General features: G+C 42.7%; 2 protein-coding genes across 3 annotated transcripts; both read right to left on the bottom strand.

The window, feature by feature from the left end:
* Positions 1-27: 27 nt before the first annotated feature.
* On the bottom strand, positions 28-7,641 carry LOC146983324 (putative ATP-dependent RNA helicase DDX17). Its single transcript, XM_085784835.1, has 13 exons — positions 7,215-7,641; positions 6,899-7,058; positions 6,619-6,715; positions 6,360-6,493; positions 6,187-6,252; positions 5,943-6,084; positions 5,703-5,863; positions 5,356-5,528; positions 5,062-5,172; positions 4,851-4,912; positions 4,684-4,743; positions 1,431-1,667; positions 28-1,341 (listed from the first exon to the last, which is right to left on the bottom strand). Exons 1-13 carry the CDS (start codon positions 7,262-7,264, stop codon positions 857-859), a joined length of 1,938 nt encoding a protein of 645 aa, XP_085640961.1. The 5' UTR covers positions 7,265-7,641; the 3' UTR covers positions 28-856.
* Positions 7,642-8,378: 737 nt separating this feature from the next.
* Positions 8,379-23,250, bottom strand: LOC146983323 (transmembrane protein 184B-like). 2 transcript variants are annotated; one of them, XM_085784830.1, is made up of 10 exons: positions 22,711-23,179; positions 19,927-20,163; positions 16,828-16,993; positions 14,586-14,676; positions 14,403-14,478; positions 13,493-13,584; positions 13,077-13,246; positions 12,197-12,391; positions 11,757-11,783; positions 8,379-11,217 (listed from the first exon to the last, which is right to left on the bottom strand). In XM_085784830.1, the coding sequence occupies exons 2-10, from the start codon at positions 20,161-20,163 to the stop codon at positions 10,988-10,990; spliced, it is 1,284 nt and encodes a 427-aa protein (XP_085640956.1). In that variant the 5' UTR covers positions 22,711-23,179; the 3' UTR covers positions 8,379-10,987. The 2 variants fall into 2 exon arrangements, with proteins under 2 accessions (XP_085640956.1, XP_085640957.1); XM_085784831.1 differs by lacking the exon at positions 11,757-11,783 and having other exon boundaries at positions 22,711-23,250.
* Positions 23,251-23,315: the final 65 nt, after the last annotated feature.

The following is a 23,315-nucleotide window of genomic DNA, read 5'->3' as shown; positions in this document are numbered from 1 at the left end:
GTCAAGGATTTCAAGACCACACAATGATACACTGAAGAGCTTTATTAAACATAAGAACAAACTGTAAAAAGGGACTTGCTACTAGGAAGATATCAATTACAGCAGCAAAGACTCCACCACATTGGAGATAAACTGAATAAGGCTGGCTATGGCAGGCTGTAGAATAGTTTGTTAGAAAGAAAAAGAAAAGCTCATTTACATGCACATGACTCAAACTAGTGTAATCACTACACAAAGCTCCAGCAGAGTTGCCTCTACAAGGCCTAAATTAATATCTATGTCTGAAAAGCAACAACCCCACTATAGAAGAAAAATATTGAACCCCTTGCTCAAAATACATTAGGGTCCTTCAGTAATTCAAACTGATCTTGTAGTGTACAAAGGTTCAAATCCAAAAATAAAGATATTGACTAAAACTGAAACAAGCTTACGTACAAAAATTAATTTCAGCACCTACCTTTGGGGGAAATCAGGTAGTCTATAAATCCTCTGTAGCAGCTCACATTGAGAGGCTCACAATACAAAAAAAAGCATGTTTTTGTACAAAAATCCTATTTTCAGGACAATCGAAAGTCTAAAGTGAACTAACACATACAAGCTTCTGTAGAACTGAAAAACTAATGGTGATTAACTTGACTTAAAAAATAAAAAAGTCAAAACCACAGAGGGATGACCACTTATAAATGACCTGGGAACCCGTCTAAATGGTTTAAACCCAGGTTAATTCTGACAACTCCACTCAGTGCACCAATGTGTTGCAACCCTGACAAGCTCTTGACAGGAATGTTGATGAGACATTTCTGACTGATTTTGAAACTGAGTGTAGTGTGTGTTGTGCTGAGTGTGACGGACAACATTACTTTCTCCCTGAGGGAGGAGGCGGTGGTGGAGGGGCAAACTGAAAAGGCGAGTGCCCCATCAGGCCCATCATGGGCTGGGGAGGGTTGAACTGCTGGGCCATCAGAGGCTGGGGGGCTGACGACGGGGCGGGCACCTGCCCCGCTCCACCACCGCCTGAACCAGATGTGGCCCTGGAGCTGCTGCTGCTGCTGTTGTTGTTCTGGTACTGGTCGTACGAGTTGGAGGTGGAGCTGTAGCTGCGTCCTCCGTCCCTGCTGCTGCGATCTCTGTACGAGGAGGACGAGGAGGAGGTGCGGTCTCCGTCCCGGCTGCTGCCACCGCGGCTGTCTCGACCGTCGCGGCTGTAGTTGCTGCTGCTGCTGCGGCTGTCCTTGGAGCTGCTGCCCCCGGCAGAGCGCATTCGTCGGTCACACTCGTCCTGGTACATCAGGTTGGGATTGTTGGAATTGGAGCCGCCGCCACGGAAGCGGGAGCGGCCACCTGGAAATGACAGGAGAGAGGGAACAAATTAAGACTGATTGTGTATAACAAGTCCACACTTATCTGAGCCAGACCGACGTGTCCCTCACCTCCTCCGCCTCCTCCACGTCCGGTGTCGACCAGCTGCAGCAGTTTGGGGTTGATGGCCTGTCGGGCCTCCTCCAGGACCCGGATCAGCTCGCGGGCCTGGCGGAGGTTCCCCGGGGTGAAGAAGGTGTAGGCGGTGCCTTTGTTGGTGCTGCGGGCCGTGCGGCCGATGCGATGGATGTAATCCTCTGATGAGCTGGGATAATCATAATTGATGACAAACTTGACATCCTCCACATCTTGACGTGAGAGGCAGCGGTGGGTTTGAGAAGGGGGTGGTGTGATGGGATCAGTTACAGGGATGGAAAAGAGAAAAACAGAGTCAGAACAGAACTGACACTGGTTGAGAAATTGATCAAGTCTATCCATTCATGAATTTTAGGTTTTGTGCTTTTGAAACTGGCAACATTCAGACAGACAATACCTGGGAGACAGCCATTATCCTCTGAAAACATCACTTACCTGTCCTGTGAGCAACTATTTGTAAGATACACAATTAGAAAATTAATTTACTTACCATGCCAATTACAAAACAGGGCTCAATAATCTAGTATAATAAGTAAGTGCTTGCACACATGCAAATGGGGTTACGTGCAGCCAAAGGTACTGATCAACTCAACTGAGTGATGAAAACGTTACAGTGGTCTGCTCAAGAATTTAGACAACATTAAGTAAAAAAAGGAGTAACCAATTGTGGGAAGCAAGTGAGCCTGAACTTTAACCTCAACATTCTTGTTTTTCAGACACATTCAGCTAATATTAATGGTTTAAGAATCAACTGAGAAAGTTCATTTCTTTTAGAGAAAGTCTGTTCATACAAATTGGAGGTCTGTTTCTCATTACAGTTGACAAAGGGCTCAGAAAACACTGCTGATTACATAGAGGGAGGGTTTTGTTTTGGAAGCATAATGATGAAGGCTGGCAGAGGAGAAGATGAGGAAGGGAGGGAGGGGTGAGGCTCCGTACTTACCCTTGTCAGAGACTTAGTGATGACTTACAAAGTCACCCCCGCTGTCCCCCCTACCCCTCACCAGTCCTGGGAGGTCTGCAGGGGTAGGAGGAGAGCGCACAGGACAAAAAGCAGTCCCTTCTCCCACCTCGCCACTCCTCCACAACACTCCCAAAGCTGGACACCGTGTGGGCCAGAGCTCCAGCCGCACTGAGCTGGGACGCCGTCCTACCCTACTGCTATTTGTGCCTCTTCATGTCCCCCAGACTTTCACTGAACTGGAGACGGGACTGCTGCATTATGCTGTAGAGCAAGGTGATGGGTGTAGAGGCCTTTACTGGATTATTTCATGTAACCTTCAAGGACTCACTCTGCCATTTTACTGGTAGGTAGAACGGCAGATTTTCTTGCAGGCTTTTTTGGGGGGTCTTTGATTGGTGTAGCTTGTTCCCAATGCCCAGGCCACTTCCAAAGGCAGTGATATCATAGAGCCCAGCTTCTCAAATTTAGTAACAAGAAACAGACGCTATGGAGAAGATGTGTGGAAGCTTTCTGTAACGGGGATTTGACAGTGGGCTCCGCTAGAGAATTTGACTCCTGGCAGTTTGTGCTAGTCCTTATGGGTGGGGGGGTTTAGCAAGATAGTCATCAAAAGCTGGTGAGTTGTTTACAGACATAACTGGTGGTTGGGTATGATACACAAAGAAAAATTCAAAGGACACACAGTGGGTTTGGGGATAAGAGGCAAGAGGACGAAAAAGGACAGAAGAGGTCAGAAAAGGACTGAGGAAAAAAACACAAAGGTAAGAGTGTACAAGATAGGAGGCTGGAGAGGGAGGGTGGTAGAAGGGGGCGGTTGGTGGAAAGGAATCGAGAAAATAAATGAATGAGAGAGGAAGAGAAGAGGGAGAGAAGTGGTGACGACAGAGAATGACAGCAGGAAAAAGAGAGATGGTGTGTGAGAAAGAGGGAAACCAGGGACAGAGAAGAACTAGAGTGAAAGAGCGGGAAATCGATTATAGATAGGTGGCTCCTCCAGGCCAGGACTCCTGCCAGCCAGGACCAGACATGACGTCCGCAGAGGGAGAGGCCGGCCGGCACAGCCAGTGGTGGGGGGTGTCAGGGGCTGGCATCAGGGGGCAGTTCAGAGGGGAGCCTCCAGCATAGACGTCCATGCTCGGCTCTGGCTGCTTCCCAACCTCACTTCCTGGCAGTTGTCTGTTTCTCTGTCTTCTGGTAGCGCACCACTGTATCTCAGCTTCGCAAAAACTTTTCTATCGTCTATTTAAGAGTAAGATCTGCAGGACTAATTTAGGTATAAATTTTGTCGTCCAAAGTGTGGTATTGGGAATGGGAAAATCTATCTCCTCGAGGGGCTGCGCGGCAAAGTTTTCGTAATCCATATCCCATCAAAAAATAAATACGGATATTGAAAACTTGTCAAATGTCACTGGGGGAATCTGAATCGATCTAATGCTGTGGTGCGTCACTGTGATGATGGCATGGGAAAGTCGAGCCCGGCCTCCTCCACACCGCCCTCTTCGCCCTCTCACCTGACAGCCGCCCCCGACCATAGGATCAAATTTGGAAGCCCAGCAGCATCCCGCGCTTGCCTCCCCCCCCTCATGTCGCCCAGGGAGCCAGTGTCCTGGAAGGGGGGAGAGATTTGTTTGCGGGCACTGTTCTAGGTTTTCGGCAGAGATGGCTGTGTCTGGGACTGATTAATCAGGCCGTCTCTCTCCCCAAAGTCAGCTTTCGATTTGTCATGCCTAGGTCCGGCTGCAGGCTCCCGTGGGCCTGTGTGCTTCTAGTTGCCGGAAGAGAGACTTGGAAACAAAAAAACAAACAAACAAAAACAAAATGAAAAGAAAACAAATGAACATAGAATTAGGTTAAAGGTAGATTGCCATCCTGTAAGGGGCTACTTCTCTAGCCTCACCCCTTACATCGTCACACTTTATTCAACATCATTCCTACGTTTGGTGTTTCTCAGTGTAATTCAACAGAGGAAAGTGCCTAAGATCTGCACAGGAAGTCCTGCTTCAAACATGATGCTTGTTAGATACACCTGTTATCTCGGAAGCATCATATGCCGCTTAAGAAAAGCAAATCGGTATGTGTTTGTGGTTGATGTTTAGCCGTATAACTACTGTAAATAAACATGCAGTGAAAAGCCTGATTATTATACTAATCATTGCTCATATTATTCTTATATTAAATGGTGGAGTATCTTGTGTGTGTACCATATCAGTGTTTGGTTATTCTGAGGAAATTATTTGCTCTGCACTTGAGCACACAGGACATACCCAAACCACGTGAGGCCACGTCAGTAGCGATGAGGATGGGAGCTTTGCCGCTACGGAACTCTGCAACACCAGACAAAATGATAGATAAATGAGAGCAAAGAGACAACGTCCAAGAAAAGGGAACAATATTGTAGGTCACTGCAGTTTGAATGTCAGTGTGTTAGTACCTGACAACACCCAGTCTCTCTCTGGCTGACTCTTATCTCCATGAATACACATGGCAGGCCACCTTAAGGAAAAACAACAGCAACCAGTCAGACATTGTTTTGACCGGTTCCACACAGAACAATATTACAGCTGGAATGAGTTAATTTTTACGTAAAAAACTGGAGCTTGTTGATGTGTGCATTCACATCTGCTACATATATATACACTCACCCATCACGTCTCATTCTGCGTGTGAGGTCATCACATCGTTTCTTGGTCTCCACAAAGATGATGGTTTTGTTCTCTTTTTCAGCCATAATCTCCTCCATCAGCTGGATCAACCTGGAAAACGAAAACCAAGTACATTCTGCAATAACTACAAATTATCCATGTAGGTGTCCACCTCCCCAGACAATCGTTAAATCCAGGTGAAAAAGTAGGAAAGACAGAGTGTAAAGGGAAAAGAGTGAGAGGGATTAAACAAACTACATGACCAAGGCAGGGAAAGAGTGATCGGCTGCTTACTTGTGATCCTTCTCACTCTCCATACAGACATCAACGATCTGAAGGATGTTGTGATTGGCGCTGAGTTCCAGTGCTCCAACATTGATTTGGACATAGTCCTTCAGGAAGTCCTCTGCCAGCTGGCGAACCTCTTTAGGCCAGGTAGCGCTCCACATCAGGGTCTGTCTGTCAGGCTGGGCAAAGAGCACATCAAATTAACAAATAATCACAGACACGTAATAAATGACTGTTCAAACATATGAAAACATAAAGCATAAAACTATCACAGCAGGAATTTCTCTGCTGCAAAAAGACTAACACTGGTATTGTTTTAAAAATAATTTCCGACATCCTCTTGTCAACTTTACCCTGATCTGATCCACAATTTTGCGAATTTGTGGTTCAAAGCCCATGTCCAGCATACGGTCAGCTTCGTCTAGGACCAGATATGTGCAGCGCCGCAGGTTGGTCTTTCCAGCCTCAAGGAAGTCAATCAAACGACCTGGTGTGGCAATGCAGATCTCAACACCTGAAGGAGATACACTTGATATGAAGTTACGCAACACAAAACCATGTTAGTGTTAATCCAAACAGTGAACACTCCCCACCTCTCTCCAGGTCTCGGATCTGGGGTCCCTTGGGAGCGCCTCCATACACACAAGTGCTTTTGATGCGGGAGGACTTTCCATAGTCATATGCCACCTGCTGGACCTGCTGCGCCAGTTCTCTCGTGGGAGCCAGAACCAAGCACTACAAACCACATGCCACAACACACTGCTTTTAGTTTTAAGACACTTAAACGTTGCATGAAAAACTCTGATAATCCAAAGATAAAGATTTCTCTTTACGTACAATGGGTCCATCTCCACGCTCCAAGTAGGGCTGGTGGTTGATGTGCACAATTGCAGGCAGGAGATACTGACAAAATAAAAAGAGGAGAGGAGAGTTCAGTGGATTTTGTCGCTGTAGAGTTAACTAGAACTGAATATATAAAATACAGGGATAGGGAAAGATATGTATCTCACCGATAAGGTCTTCCCAGAGCCAGTCTGAGCGATGCCCACCATGTCTCTCCCGCTGAGGGCCAGGGGGAAACCTTGAGCCTGGATGGCTGTGGGCTCCTTGAAGTTCTGCTGCATCAGCACATCCATTACATATTCTATAGAGAGAGAGAGACAGGGTTAAAGTGATGAGTCCTATTAGCAGCTGGTAGCTTTAGAGAAGTTTTTACTACTGTATTACACAATTTTGTATGTCCAGACATCCATGTTTGTGCGTGCTTACGGGGAAACTGTGCCTGATGGAAGCTGGTGACAGGCTTTGGGCAGCCCGAGCCCCGAACAGTGATTTCTTTCTTCCTGCGATACTCTTCAAGTTCATACTGCAATCACAAGACAACAAACCTCACAAACCCTCACAGACCAAGACAGAGAGTGCTGTCACAAAACTTTAAAAAACAAACAAACAAAAAAACCCACTAGTTTTAAGGATCATAACAGGAGGTTTGCACCATGTGAATACATCTGAATACCCTACTGTGATACTCAGCAGCAGGCACACACACCTGGCTCACTCGCTGCACTTCAGTGTGTTCAGAGTAGAAGTTCTTCTCAAACTTGGGGAGCTCGTCCAGGTCCCACCTCTTCTTCCGTAAACGGTCCCCGGGGTTCCCAAACTTCTTCCCCGGCGGGGGTCCACTTCTGCTGGACCCGAAACGAGGGCTCCTGCACAAATCACGAGACACACACACACTGCACTGCTCTGTTTTCGACATTTTCCCGGGCGAGAGTTTGCAGAAATCAACATGGAAATATATAAAATACTTTGTGCTAGCATTAGCTCACATGCTAAGTGACAGTGTTGACTGTGCTGCTGCTCACCCTCTGTCACGGCCACGGTCTCTGTCTCTGTCTCCGTACGAGCCTCTCATTGTGAAGACACACTCTCCTCCGGCTGGTCAAGCGCCTCTGTCGTGTTACTGTTTTATCAGCGGACTGTTTTATCTCGGAGAAGTTACTGGGCTTTCTCTCTCTCGCCTGTCGTCACCGTGTCACCGGGGCCTCGCTTGAAAAGGACTGTAAGTTAACGTTAGCTCATTATAACCGACGCTAACCTCTACTTCAGCCAAATGTCAGCGCTAACTTGGAACAAGGGCTAAAATAAGAAACTGCTGCTTTCTTTCTTACAGTCCTGTTGAAAAAACAAATGAGATGAACTCCAACTTCCGTTCAATTAACACAATAATAAAACGCACCTGTGACTGACTGTGCTCAGCTGTGTTGTTGTTGTTAGCTTAGCGTCGCTCAGCCTGCGAGCAGAGGCAGCTGTGATTGGCTGGCAACGAGAAAGCCCCGCCCCCAACCATGATTGACACCCATAATATTACCATCTACCACCCATAAATATTTCATATTTGTATTTATTTTACGTGAAAATACATCTTGCGCGTTTTCCCAACATGGATATCCACCCCATTTTAATTTGTAAACAATTAGTATTTGATTGAAACATTTATTAAATTGGTCATATTAAATTATGTGTATCTCATTAGCAGTGTTGAGATTTATACCAATCAAATGACAAATGACACTGTACAAATATTTCAAGAAAAATGTATATCTTGTATATCAAAAATGGTGCATTATAATTATCATCAGTGTGTACATGCAAGTACAGAAGCACTCATTTACCAATAAAATGTCCCATTCTAAATCACTGAATTACTGTCACTGCTCTATTGGTATGTAAGCAGCACTTAAATGTATAGGTATTTATAGTTGTAAGTAAATATTGACACAATGATAATTCTTATTATGAATACACAATAAGTACTTGTCTCTTCAGTTACATCATATCACAAATGCCAATTACAGGTTTCCAAAATCTAAGCCTGCCAAGTAAGTGGTAACTGTAACAGTCAGATAGTCTAAATTTAGTCAAAGTGAAATAAATACCATTTTCTTAAGAGTGCTTATAGTAGATACATTTCATAGGGTTACAATATATTCCACACTGTTGTGACAAAACATGGTAGATATGTCTTGTTTCAATTTGTCATTTATTTTCTTTTCAACACCAACAGAAACCAATATAGCATCAAAACATGAGATATTACCAATATACAAATTAAAAAGGTATGTAACAGAAATATATCAAGAGAATATATGAAAATTAAAATATTAAAAAACACAAAAATATTAAAACAAAGCACTATACCAAGCAACGCCATCATAGCCGTCATCATCATGAATGTTTTGCAGTGCTCAGTTTGACTATTTACAGCATTCTCTTCTTTCTGGTATAATATTTACTGATTCAAAATATTCAGCTTTACATGAACATCCAGCGTTTAAATCATGTAGTATCAAAATTATCATTTGATAGTGTTTTCAATCGAGACGCTTCAGTTTGATATGCTGTTGCCTCGGGGCAAAGCGTAAGGCAGTGAATATCACTTTTTCAATATGACTAAGTTAACGTTAAATTAATAGAATAAATTCACTCAACTTTTGCCATTAACAGAATCGCTGCTGGCTCAGCAGAGGAATACACAAGTGATGCATTACTTATTAGAGTGCAGGAGGTGGTTGGAGGAGGGGATGTGGGTTAGAAGTCACAGCTGAAAACCAGCATTTGTATCCACTGGTGGTGGATTGCACAATTCACAAACACTTCAGACCTATATCTTGTTAGAATATAGGACTGAAGTGACCTATATTCTAATGGATTATGATTCATGATTTTCTCATTATGAGGTTGACGTTGCACTGTTGAAGATTCACAGCCATTTGGTTGTTAATTTTTCACCCGAACTACATTCATTACTCACAAAGCCTGTGCTGTACGATATTTACCTGCAGCCGATCGAGTAGAGTAAAATCTGTTTGGGTTCTGCTCTCAATATTAACAAAAAAATTAAAGGCAGTGTTTGGCCTTGTATAATGTGTCCAAATTATCTACCTAAGCTTTTATACTGCTGTGCTCTGCTGTTAAATATTTAGAATCACAACCACAAACAACTTTAACGCCAGCTGCTGCTACAACACATATTAAACCTAGTTGATGACAATATGAACAACCAGCTCAAATACAGCTCATATTATCTTAAGGAAATAGAGGGGGATGGAAGGCAGGCTCAAAGGTTTCTCCATTCCCTTGTCTGACGCCATGGATCGATATTTTAAGCTTGCATCTCTCATAAGTAGTAACTTGAAGATTTCTGTTTTGTTATCTTTGGCGACACCTATGGCCATCCATGGCAATTACAGGTTTGTTTTTAAACTACACTTGATGTTGGTGACTTGTGTTCCTTGTGATGTGGCAGGTGAGTTTAAGAGCTAATTTAGTGATAGTGACTTAAACTTGGTCATTTAAATGAAAATCTCCAAGATTGCCACTTTAACATATATTTTCTTTCTGTCCCTTTAACACTCAGTCCCTTGGGTAATGCCCATATGTTTCTATACAGGATGTGAGCACAGTCAGATGTAAAGTCTTGATCGCACTGACACATCTTTACATGTCCTTATTTGTCTTAAGTGACCCATGTCCTGACTCACTCACAGCTCCTCCAGCAGTGATGCCATTATAAACAGCACCAGCAGAGGCAGGCTTGATCTGTGCTGTCTGTAATGCCCTTAATTATGGAAACACAATCCACAGCAGATCACATCTGGACCGGGTCTGCAGGAAAGTGTTACTTCTTCAGTAATCTGTAATCTGTAATCTATGTGGGCGTTGTCCTTCCGCCAGTCCCTCTGCCCACACTAATAACTCTCCTCCAGCTGTTCTCTCTGTGCTTCACAAACAATAACATTGTGGGAGGAGCTCAAGCCACAGCCACAGTCATACGGTTACACTTGGGATTCACTTTTTCATATGAATCCGCAACAAAATGAAAACATACACTGAATATTTGCAACATATCTGGAATAACAATTTTCCAACATACTAGTCTCGAGTTATACCTTCAAGGTCATACAACATTTAAATAAAAAAAAAATATTTGCGATTAAATCCTTATATATTAAAATGAAGCCTTGCAATACAAAGGCTATAAATCAGCTCTAAATCTGAAGACAGTGTCTCATTAACTGAAGCTCAAGGTACTGCTCCGTCTATTTGGCAACGTTTCAGTAAGAGGCAAAGTTGGCAGAGGGGCGAGGAGGAGTGTGCATTAACAATCAATACAAAACTTGATAATGAAGGAGGCCATGTGTTTCAGGTGAGGATGGCACTTGTGTACATTTGATATCTGATAACGTTTTTTTTTTTTTGCCATAGTGTCTAAAGTGCATCATAAGGATGCTGGATAAAAGCAGAGTTTATTTGTCCTGATCCATATTTACTGTATGTATCCACAGATCTTGTCAGTAATGGCCTTTACGATATCAACATAAAAGTTCTGAACCACCCTATTCGTAAACAACATGTCTGTCCTCTTCATGCTCCCTCTGTCTGCTCTTATTTCCTCCAAAAACACTTTCCTGCAGTCTACTGACCACTATGTCTAAATGTGAAAAAGAAAACCCCCAAAACACAATCCGATCTTCCATGTTCAGGTCGGAAAAAAAGATCAGATTTGTCACACGGCTGCTAAAAATTCAATATGAGCTATGGGGCTAAAGTGACCTTCTGAGTGCATGTCTGAGTCTCAGAACTCATCATCAGAGCTGAGCAGCAGGGTCTTTTCATTGTCCCCGCGGGTGCTGACGTTACTGTGGCTGCGGGAGAGAGGGGGCCCCCCACTCCGGTCCAGTGTGGACTGCTGGGTGTACTGCTGATAAGCTGGGGAGAAGTTATGTATGGCATCCTGGACCATGTCGCCTGGATTCATGGTCTCCTTCAGGCTGCTGGAGATGCTCTTCATTGGGGCACAGCGACCTGGAAGTGGGGAGAGAAGGTGACATATAAACAAAAAGACAGAGCAGGGTGGAAGGTGTGGGAGGGATGAAATGACAGAAAATGAATGTTTCCATCAAGTTGTCAAATTAATTCTTTCAAGTGTTGGCTAAAAATACTTTTGCAAAAGATCTGGACAGGTGCAGATTTACCATTTTCCGTTACTAATTTGTTCTTATCACCTACATTTTTAACAAAGAAATCTTCTCTGCTTCTAGAAAGTGGAGGCATGTTTGACAAGAGAGGCCTGAGAGAACAAGAGGAGACTCCTAACCCTGAACATAGACTAAACAAAATGAAGCCAGGAGAAACAAAAAGTACTAAGTCACTGACCGCAAAATGAAAATAAGGAAACAAGACAACAAAATACCCACAATTCTAAACGTATCAATGGATTTCATGCTGCACTTGACAGTAATGAGCATTTGACCACAATGAAAACACAAAAAAGCAAATAAAAGGTACTGTGATTTACTACACTGTGGCAGACAGAGATGAAAGATGACTAACGTTAGACCTACCGTACTGTCCATAGATAGGAAATGAGCCTTTGAGTGCAGCACAGGGAGGAAGAGAGAAAAAGGAGAAAAGGGAGAGAAGGAAAATGAGAAAGTCAAGATAAAAGTGATGGAGCCGAAGAAAAGAGAAATGTTTAAAGATATTTTAAAGAGTGTTAAAGATGGGAATCAAAGTAAAGGGTTGGACACAGAGTGAGGTCAGTTCAAAGAGAGGTAGAAATCAGACTGTATCAAGAGTTATGTGTGAGTTATACACCAGGATTAGATTGAATAATAAATTACCCTCACAAACAAGCACAACTATTCAATCATTATTCACACATTTGACTTTACTTTTCCTCTCAAACCAAGAAATCACACCTGCTTCTTAAAACCCTAAAATGCACATACAGACATAAAGACACACACACACATACAAACATATTAACATGCAGTCCCTTTACCGTATGAGTCCAGTCTTTTATCCATGTAGACTTTGTAAGTAAAGGCATGGCGCAGAGCAACAGCAGCAAAGAACATCTCAATGCAAATGATGAAGTTTTGGTAACCGGCGGCAACTGTTCCCTCGCCCACTGAGAAGCCAGCAGAGCTGATCTGAGGGATGGCTCCACACTTCTCCAGGATGGCCAGAAGCATCCCTGAATCATACAAAGAGAGCAAGAGTGAGAAAATACAAACCATACAGAGAGAAATTAAAAAGGAAGCTGTGAGCAACATTTTTTATCATGGCTTTCTCTGACTATCTAAAAGGCTAAGGCCTGGGTGATTTTGGCAGCCGCCTTGGTGGAAGCCTGTGTGCGTGAATGGGGGGCCGCTCAGAAAAATCCATTACTTTCAATGTAGCTTACAACCCAAAACAACACCGCAACAGTGCCTTTTTTCCCAGGAAGGCTGTATTTAGAAAGATGGCGCCCCCAAGATGTAGAATGTGTATTATAGAAGAGAAATTTACATTTCAGGACTATGTTCTTTTATTTGAAAATGGAGCAACAGAACATGTGTTTGTTGCACTTTGCCTGTCCCTATCAACACAACCAAGCTATATCCATGAATAATGAATCATAAAAATATGTGCGAGAGTTTTCACATTGAATAGCCTATTGTGGACTTTTGGAAGGAGTGCGCATAAATCATATAAGACGGATTTAATAGGCAAAAATATGTGATGAAAGGAAAATCACAGGACATGTCTGTTCTGATGATACAAGTCAGCAGTGTAAAACTCAAGGATGTGTAAGCCTCCCTTCATATTTAATAGAGGGGGGACAGTATCTGACAGTGATATTTCCAGCTCTCAGGATGCGTGTGTGTGTGCTTGCTTACCCTGCCAGAAGGAGAGGAAGATGACCGACTTGACCATGAAGAACTTGAGCACGGGGTTGTATGGGACAAGCAGTTCACGTGTGGCAAAGTAGAAGAGGAAGAGAGCGTAGAGCGACAGACTGACGGAGATGTTGTAGATGATGGTCACGTACAGGTAGCCACTAGCAACACTGGATGAAAGAGGGATTTAAATGTAGTGGCCATACCAGACTGCACAGTAGAGATGATGAAACTTGATTTGAACTCATTAAAGATATGAATACTCTGCATTCAGAAGGTTCAACCAATGCTGCTCAGCTTTTATAGCTTTTTTTTAACAGCACTGTAACATAACACGGCGAGACAGAGGTAGGTGTGTCTCGAGCCGATGTTCATGCTGTGAATGAAAGTGGTTTCAAACTGCAGAGGAAACTTACTTGAAGTCTCCATCTCTGTATTTTCCAAAGGCCTGAAGAATGACAGTGATCACTGCCATTAGGGGTTTCACCACACAGAACTGTAGAGTCGCCTGAGGAAGTGATTGGGAGGCAAAGAGATTGACTCATACATACATACATACATACAAGGAAATGTTGATGAATGTTGAACACTGAATCACTCATTCAGTAAACACCACTGTTACTACGTATTTTTTGAATGTGTAAAACCGTGGAGTATTGGGTACAACCATTAAAATGACTAATGCAGTTTAAAATCAAATCAGGCTTCTAATGATTCAGAATGAGCTCTGGATACACACCAATCGAAGTCACACTTTGAATAAGTTTGGCTTGATGGACTATCAAACCCCCCCTTGAAAAGCTCACCCTTTATGATTAAGGGCAAATTTTCTTTTCTTTCTTGAATTTCTAGAAGGGGAGAAAATCATAGAAGCCTTGTAGCCTTGACTGTATGATGTCATGTTTTGTCTGTTTTTGGTAGTTGGACTACAACTTTGGAGTCAGTGTTGTTCCCTCTCATAGTCATATATTAGAAGAAACCTTGCACTTTACTTGATCTCTGTTGTCTGTTATTTTATTCAAATTCCTAAAATATGTGTGAATTATTAAAACAAACCTGTTAATAATCCTATTAATAGACAGAACTTAAAGCAGACACTAGGTTAAAGAGTTTACCTCTGAAAACAAAGTCTTTCTGAGTCCACTCAGTCACCTGTTTTAATGTTATGGCCGTTTGTCATACACATTTATGTTGTGTTTAGCACAGTATCATGACAGCCACGTGGCTGGGATGTCTAGAGCACTTCAACCAATCTTAACATCTCTCCAAGTGGATCTCAGTCATACTATATGGATATGATAAATGAACAAAGAGGCTGTTTAGTACCTGTTTGCAAAACCTGAGGAATCCAATGGAGTAGGTCTTTCCCCACAGGCAACAGGTCCCATACATACAGCTTGACCTACAGGGAAGTGCAGGTTCATACAGGTGAGACAAGTTGGAGAAGTATGCCAGCTATTTTAACCATGCGAACAGATTGAGAAAAACAGGGAAGGTAACGAGACTTACTCGATAGGTTTCCCTCTGATCTCAGCCATGATGGCACTCTCTCCCCCCAGATACTCGTAACACAGACTCAGGAAGTTGTAGATGACAAAGGCTGCAGAAAAAATGTTACTGCATTTGTAAGGTGACCACTCAAATTTACAAAATCACAGACATTTGAAAACCCTGAATGTTTCTAACAGTTTCCTGTAACATACTCATACATAATAACTATAGCAGCAGTGGTTTAATTACATAGCCATTCAATTATAGTTATACATGAAGGTGTTGTTGTGTTTTGCTGATTCTTTCTTTCAGAGCTGCTGAGCTTTCTATTTGAAGGCAGAAAGGTGAGTCATCCACGGAGTTGGAAATGACTGAGTAATGGTTGGTATGGTATGGTGGTGTAATTATGTGGTTTAGTGGTGAAAACAGCACTAAACCAAGCTCATGGTCACGTCACACTGCCACACAATAAGGTTCAATGTTCACATAGCATCATGGGCCTGAACGTGAGCTAGCAGAGCCAGGTGTATCCCTGACCCCTTACTATTCTGATACATAATCAGCCTAATCAATTCAACTGGCTTCCCCAGCTGTTTTGTGCTACCTCGACAAATCTCTGATGCAGACTGAGTTTTAACTGACTGTACGCACAGCTTCAGATATGAAGACTATGCATCACTGTCTGCATTTAAACCCCACACAGCCATTCAGTTCTTGGTATTCTCATGAAAAAAAATCATTGTAATCATATATAATACATACAGCACAGTCACGCCACTTTGTGTGAACTGGTTGATAACCTATTGTCTGTTTAGCTGAGAAGTAACACATCATTTGAATGAAGCAGGCTGGACTGCACAGTGATCCCAGTAATTAGTGTCCCTGAGCGCAAGGGTTTTTCGTCTGCTGCCTCAGGTGATCTCAGGCTAAATTGAGAGTTGCCCACAGACACCAGCTCCCCACTGCCGTAGCTCTATTTACTGTTCAAAGTGGCTGAGTTTAAAAGTAAGCCTCTGATGGTAGCACGCTGAGTGACAACCCCTGCCAGAACACAGTCAGCACAGCGCTGGCTTTGTTAATGTAGCGTTATCACTGACACAGTACTTCCTCAGTCTAAAATGTACTGTTGCTGCTTTTAGCTTGAAAAGGACTGCTTGTATAAAAGATTAAAATAATCTGACGGTGCATTTTGAGAGTATAAATATCCTAGATTGTTAACAATGAAAGCAACAACACATACATGTTTTTCTTGTTAATCTAAACTTAATCTAAACCGTTGATATTTCCCTTTACTGAAACTAACTGAACTAGTGTCAAAACCAATATCATTCACTTTCAATGTGCTACTCAACTATTTATCCATTATCCAATGTGTACTTTACAACAACATAACTGATTAGCAGTAGATGATACTAATGTGACTCTATATGAAAAGCAGCAGTTATATTCAGTATCAACATACAAAATGGACCAAATTCCAACTCACACTAATATAAATCATATTCATATGTGCATTGGTGCAACCAACCATTATTTTCATAATCAATTAATTTGTCAACTTTGCTTTTAATAATGAGTCAGTTTATTATTTACTTTTTAAAATGTAAGAAAATGATGAAAAGGAGATCAACAGCTCAAAACCCCAATTTCACTCAGTTTGCAGTGATACAAACACAGAAAATCAGCCAACCATCACAGGTGAAAAAGCTGTTATCACAGCAACTTGCATGTGATAATATATTGAAAGTGCGTATACACACTATCATAACCACTGCATGTTACGCAAGTGCCTGTTTTATTCTCAGATTCTGCAATGACACCCAGAAAGCACTGTCAAAATATTTTCATTTCAGGCTGGTAGGATAAAGAACAAGGTCGTGGTTTATCTTCTCACAAGTGAGACGCTTTTTAAAAGTCTTCCCAAGGATTTGCTCGTTTTCATACAGTTGCTAGGCAACAGGTTTCCCCCTCCCCTGCAATCCCAACAGGCCACAGAGACATGAGAACAAAGATGGCAACCTTTGCAAATGAAGACACTGCAAAGGCCATCTGCCACTGGGGTATCAGGGCACATAAATTCTCACACCCCTTTTCTACTGGGAATCAAAAGACAAACACGGAAGCACAAACCACCCACTCTCAGATCTGTGGCGAATGCTGGCATGCTGTGTGTCTGTCAAACATGGCAGCGTACAATTCAGACTGTAAAAGAAAGTGCAAGTGAACATGTTCATTGTGCTGTGTTCCTCTATCCACGCACCTTCGTAGCAATCCCGGACTGTGTCAAAGTACACATAATACTCCTCGTTGGTGAAGAACAGAAGGCTGAGCCAAGAGTCGAAGGCATAGATGGGCACTATGAAGAGGATCCTAACTATGTGCCTCTGTTCATTTGGAGAGCTGTAGTAACGTAGGTGCATGTAGATCTAAAAAGAACAGAGAGAGAAGAGGTGAGAAAAAACAGGATCCATTAAAAATACAGTGAGTGATCATGTCAGACACTTCGTACATCGCTATTATCTGACCAAGAATTTCAAAGAATAACACGAGTACCTACACATATATACTACAATCAATTTACTGCTGGCTATTTATAGTATTTTTTATTTCTTTTTATTATTCTATGACATATTTGGTGCAGGAATGAGTCAGACATTTTTCCAGTTGGTAATAACTTTATGTGCGTATGTGTGGATGGTAAATGAATGCAGCATGGTCTTAAGGAGGCAGACTGTATAGACGTTGTATGTTGCTATACAGAGATGCCGTGATTGATCAGCCACCGATCATTATTACCTCTGTGATCTGTAGATCAGTACTGATGTGTCCTGTCACTTTAAAACCTAAAACCACCTGTGGTTGATGAGAGGAGCATGGTTTACTGTGTAGTCTAGTCCTTCCTCCCACATTGTTCAATGCAACAGTGCGTGACAGGCCACCAAAACAAAACATGTCAGCCATGTGGAACTTTTACAAAGAGTGTGAGACTGACACAACGTATGCCATCTGCAGCGCATGCCAAAAATGATTGATATCAGCTGTGGAAATGATCGTTATCAACATCAGCGCCACAAAAAAACATGACCTGGGGCATCCCCTAGCACTGCGCTGTCACCATACTGCTGTGTTTTGGATCCCTTCTTGTGCTGTGAATCCACAACAACAGCAGGTTTTCACTTTTCACTTAATTTTAACTTGTCTACATCAGCCTTCCATCATTTGCTGAGGGATCAGCTGGAACATTTTTTCTTGATGGCATCATATTGACTCGGTGGGATCTGGCTCTGACAGAGAGAGAGAGAGAGCTGCTCATTCTAGAAATACTGCATTAGCTCAATTAAAAAATAAAATGGGGGAGACTCAGACAAGAAGATGCGCCGAAAAACAGGCATAGGTGCATAGACACATGAGAAAATCTAATCTGATTGGCTGTCAAAAGTATTTGTTTAATCAGGGAGCACCAACTGTGATGCGGTATCTCACACTGATTTGCACAAGTTTGCATGAAAAACTACCAATAAATGGTATTAGACCTATATTATATGTGTACATGCATGTATGTTTGTATGTATGGAGATGTGTGTACATATGGATGTTTATGTGGATATGTAATGTATGTGTATGCAATGTGTATGTGGATATGTGTAGGTATATGTATGTATGTATAATTTCTGTACTCAGTGTATATGTAATTTATATTCCTATAATATATATTATATTATGTTACTGTAACATAAGACAGGTTTAGGTAGTTATTCATTATTTAAGGAGAGGGGGTGGGAGTTTATAAGTTTGACTTCTTCTCACTCCTTTTCAAATATGTATTTTCTATATCTCATGTTTAAATGTTTTGTCTTATTCTCTTTTTTTAATTTCCTTTTTCAAATTCGAAATAAACATTTCAATCAATCAATCAAATGGGTCGGAGAGACTAACCACTACCTCATAAAACCTGCATGTGTGCTGTCATCAGGCCGTGGTCTGTCTGCACAGGTCAGAATACAACCAGTATACATTTGTCTGGAGCTCTGTGTGTCTGCACCAACATGTTATGCACTGTCGTTGGGGTTGTTTCAGGTAATTGATACCGGGGCTTTTATCTCTCCTATTCAGAGCAGCAGACGGCAGGAAGGACAGGGTGGGCCTTTGTCAGCGGCGGCAGCATCTCTGTCTGCACCACCCGGCTCCTTTCCACTTACACAATGCCCCACCTATCACCTTTCCTGGATTGTAAACAGACACACACCTTGGGTAAAATGACAAAGAGTGGGTGACAACACACCGAGCAACATAGTGCACTTTGCTCACAGGGCTTGTTGCTAGGTTACCCTCTTCCCTCCTCTGCACGCACACACACACACACACACACACACACACACACCCATCCCCTGGTCTTTGATGATGTCGTAGTTGAGCCCGGAGCACCTGTTGCCAGAGTAGCAGAGGGCTCCTCTTATAGCGTGTACGTGGAGAGAAGCAGCAGCAGACAATAGAAGACAAATCACTCATCTAACCCTCCGAACCTCTATTGTAACACAAGGCCTGATGAACTAACACAAACAACAAGACAAACACCACTCATCCTCTGTGCTGCACCACACTAACACGTAACATTTCCGCTCTTCAGAGAGTTAGATCACCACTGATTATGTTACACAGGGAGCTAAAACACAAACTGGGGTTGATGAACTGACACATCTGGAATGACCCAATGTCTCTCTCTCTCCAGTCAGTTCCTATCCTCTCTATGATCAAAAAAAGTTTAATATTTAAAAGGAGCCTTGTCCCGACAAGACGTAAAACCTGTGCGTGCATGTGCAAATAAAAAGCACTAGCCTTTAACAGGGCCTCATGGAAAAATGCTCCTGAGTGTGAATGCGTGGACTGTATTTTTGTTTTTCTTTGCGGGAAAAGGAGCCATTTGTTGTCAGAGAACCCACCTTCACTACATGGGGGTTACAGAAATAGAGCAAGAACTGTGGGTAGACTTGAAAGACCATGTGTCAGATTTAGGTTTAGTCTCAGTACTCCAACTTCACCTCCTTGCTAAAAGGTTGCAGGGCTACAGCAAGAAAACCAGTGGCAGCACTCACTTACACTTTGTATTAAGTCTTTATATAAGGCTTTATCATCTTGAGTATCAGTGGCATTTATATTGATAATGATAGTGTTAAATAAAAAACACACTCTCACTGATTTCAATAAGACCAAACCACTGACAGCTAGGTGAGAGTATTACTTTAAACTCCTCCTAGATCTACAAGCTTTCTCTTATACTGTATGTACTGGTAGACAAACAACTATGGCTGTGGAGAGAGAACCTGAAATCTGCATTCAACCAATGTCAGGATCTTCTTACCTGGTGACACGTGATTAGAAGAGCTGTCCAAACAAAGAAACCTGATATAGTTTGAGCTGTGGAGGTCATGAGGAAAATTGGCTGTTCTTGTGTGACCACCGGGGCCTCTGGGACCATGGAGGAGTTGGCGCCCAGCGGGGCCAGGGTGGCTGGGGAAGCCGGGGCAATACCGACTGGAGAGTCATTCCCCAACCTCTCCGACAGGGGGATGTCTCGCCGCCAAAGTTGACTCATCATCTGTATGAAGAAAGAGTATGAAATAGATTTCGTAAATGCAGATGCCCTTCGTGTAAAATCAGACATATTCAGCCTTATTTCATTAAGCATTGGACGTATTGAAACAACTGGTCAATAACAATCAGCTGTAAAACCTTATGTCTGTTATAAAGCCCAAATGAAAATGTGTAAATCCAACACAGGCCTGCATGAGTCAACATCTGCTAATGTCAGACTGATACGAATAGAGATACAGAGCAAAAAGTAGGACAGTGCACAGATCTACACTGTCTATCCGCTAAGACTGCGTGGATAGACAGGTGAAGTGAGATCAAAGCGGAAGGAGTGAAAAGAAGAGGAATAAGGTGGGTGGGTGAGGAGAGGCTGACAAAGAGTGTAAAAAAAAAAAACACACACACCAGCACACGTTGGTGGGTTGAGGGGGTGGAGGGGGGGGTTGAATCACTCAAACACAGCGAATCAGTGTGACAGCAACGAGCTGAAGGCTGCTGACCCAATTTCTCCCCTTTTATTTCTCTGTGTCTTCCTGAGGGCCGGGGGAAGTGTAGTGAAGCTAGAAATGGCACCAAACACAAACATATTTCTCCAGAGTAGCGAAACACATAAAGTCTAAGTCTAACACCTTTCCACAAAACAGCACCAAAGTGCAGGCTGAACACAGTGATGTGTGTAACCACGGGTAACAAGGCTGATCGTTGACATGAAACTAAAGTGGAATAAACCCTAATTCTCTAAAATGGGGACCATTATATGACAAGAGTCATAGACTGGAAAGATGGGAGACAGTGAGCGGCATCAGGTATCATTTTTGTGCTTCACTTAAATACCCATTGTTAAATAAACTAAACCAGCTGTGCAGCACTGCATCGTCCAAAACCAACTCAGTCGTCTTTTTTAGATTATGTACTATGTCAGTGCTGATGATGACACCACATTATTAGCATGGGAGGATATCACACGTTAGAAAACCTCCACAACTCAAAGTATCAATAATATTCATATAATAAGTGTTAACAAGACAAGTGTTGTGTAATGCATTACCACAGCATGGATTTGGACAAACAGAAACAACATGAGTCAAACTTACAAACATCAAAAGCATCTAAAGTCTGCTGCGTGTCCCTCCCAACCCTGTTAAGTCACTGCACATCTCTGTGTACTTGCATCCCTGCAACTACGTCAGCGTCTTGGTGTGGATAACAGGAAGGCCATAATCTAATCATTCACAGAAAAACTAATTCCACAATGACTTTCACCCCCCACCTCCTTCCCCCCTTGAACCAGCTAAATATGGGTTCAATATTGGCACTCGGTGTGCTCATGGACAACTCATTCTGCTCGTCAGCTTACAGCGTGTCACACACCACAATGTGTTAGATTACTCAGAAAAGGAAACTGCAAGGAAATCAAATAGGACAGTAGGCCTACAAAAGGCTCTTGAACACTGACTGTTTTTTGATTTCTTAATTATTGGGAAGGAAGAAAAAATACCAGTGAGATAACTAGAATATAAATTCACTGGTTTGTCATATTTTGACATTGGTGTCATCCACTCTACTTTATTTTCCTTTCTCTCTACTACAAAGCAATCATGTAACCTAACATCTTGTGCAATGATATAGGTGGCAGTTCTACTTTGACACAAGACACCATGCACTTTTATTTGATTAATATCAATTAGACTATTTAGCACGTACATTTAGCAAATGTACCAGAGAGGAGAGGTCTTACCATTTATCATGGCACCTTTTTCTTACATAGCCTAGCAGGATGAGAGACACAATTGATTCTCTAAATCAATCAGCCATGAATAGATATGTAAATGACTCAAGTTGTTAAACATAAAACTGTGATAATAAATCTACGGATTCTTTAAAATGTATTTATATAAAGTGATGCCTGTTTTTCATAATAGATGTATACACTGGAGATGATCACAAACACCAGGCTGCACCCACAACAACATGGCTCGGTGCTTCCCAGTGGGCCACAGACAAGCGAGAGAGGCAACTCATCAATCCTGTTCACTGCACCCGTGGGCAGGTTTCAAAACATGCATTGTACTTTGACCTCAATCGATTCAGCTGTGTTTGTGACGGACCATCATCAAGTCCACTGTCCTCAGGCTATAAGAGCTGCATCATGACACATAGCTACTGTAAAAGCATCAGGCCATTAAGGTAGTGTTCAATCAGAGCCAGTGGAGGCAACAACTGGGCTACTTAGCCTTGACCACAAGTCATTTCCCTTTTCCTTACAGTGGTGCTAAGTGTTGCTGTAACAGGACGACACAGAGCATGTTTCCCACCGTCCAACCTTTGTAACTGTGGACACAACAATCCGTGCTGGATTTTAAGAGTAATGGTGACATCATTTTTTATGCTAATTCAGTGGGGGGTGGGGGTGAGGGGGCAATATATTTACATCAGCAATATATTTACATCAGCTGATATAGAGGGTCTGCGAGGTAAGACAAACAAAGCGACAGGAAAAGATGGTAGCTGTTGTTGAGAGTTGTGGCTCCATCCTGCTGCTGGACTCACTCACCTCCTCTGCAGTTGTTTGATCTGCGCTGGTTTGAATCCAAGCATCAATTTTAGCTCATCATCTCAAGGCGACTGCAGATCTTCTGGACTTCAAAAAGTTATATATAGGAGCCCGGTAACCTTCAGACGAAAAACAGCCAAGGATGTGGTCCCCGCATCGCTGTTTAAAGCCTCGGAAACTGGACTATTTTTTTTATATGCAGCTGTAAAGAGTCGGCAGCAGCTGAGCCGTAACTGCGCCGTGCGCTGCGAGCTAACGGTAGCTAGCCGTCCTAGCCTGGCGCTAGCCTGCTGTGGTTTCTCCCCGGAAAGTCGAAAACAAAGAAATATAACACGCTCTTAAGAAGCAACGCGCTACGGTTCAATGATAAAATAACTATGACAAAATCACGAGTATTATCTTGCCAGTTTCCCTTCCAGTGCCGACGAGCTGGACACCGTTACTTCTTCCACATCACCAGCACCAGCAGCAGCAGCAGCAGCAGCGGTAGCAGCAGTCACTGTACCAACAGCAGCAGCTGCCAGCAAATAGTCCGCTCCCGGCGCATGCGCACTGGGCCGTTTAACTTCACAGGTACTTTGCTATTCAATATGATGTAACGTTGT

The sequence above is a fragment of the Trachurus japonicus genome, chromosome 8, assembly GCF_045865225.1.
Source record: "Trachurus japonicus isolate A0001 chromosome 8, Traja_1.0".
In the NCBI taxonomy this organism is placed as follows: Eukaryota; Metazoa; Chordata; class Actinopteri; order Carangiformes; family Carangidae; genus Trachurus; species Trachurus japonicus.
This window is presented reverse-complemented; position numbering and strand designations above follow the sequence as displayed.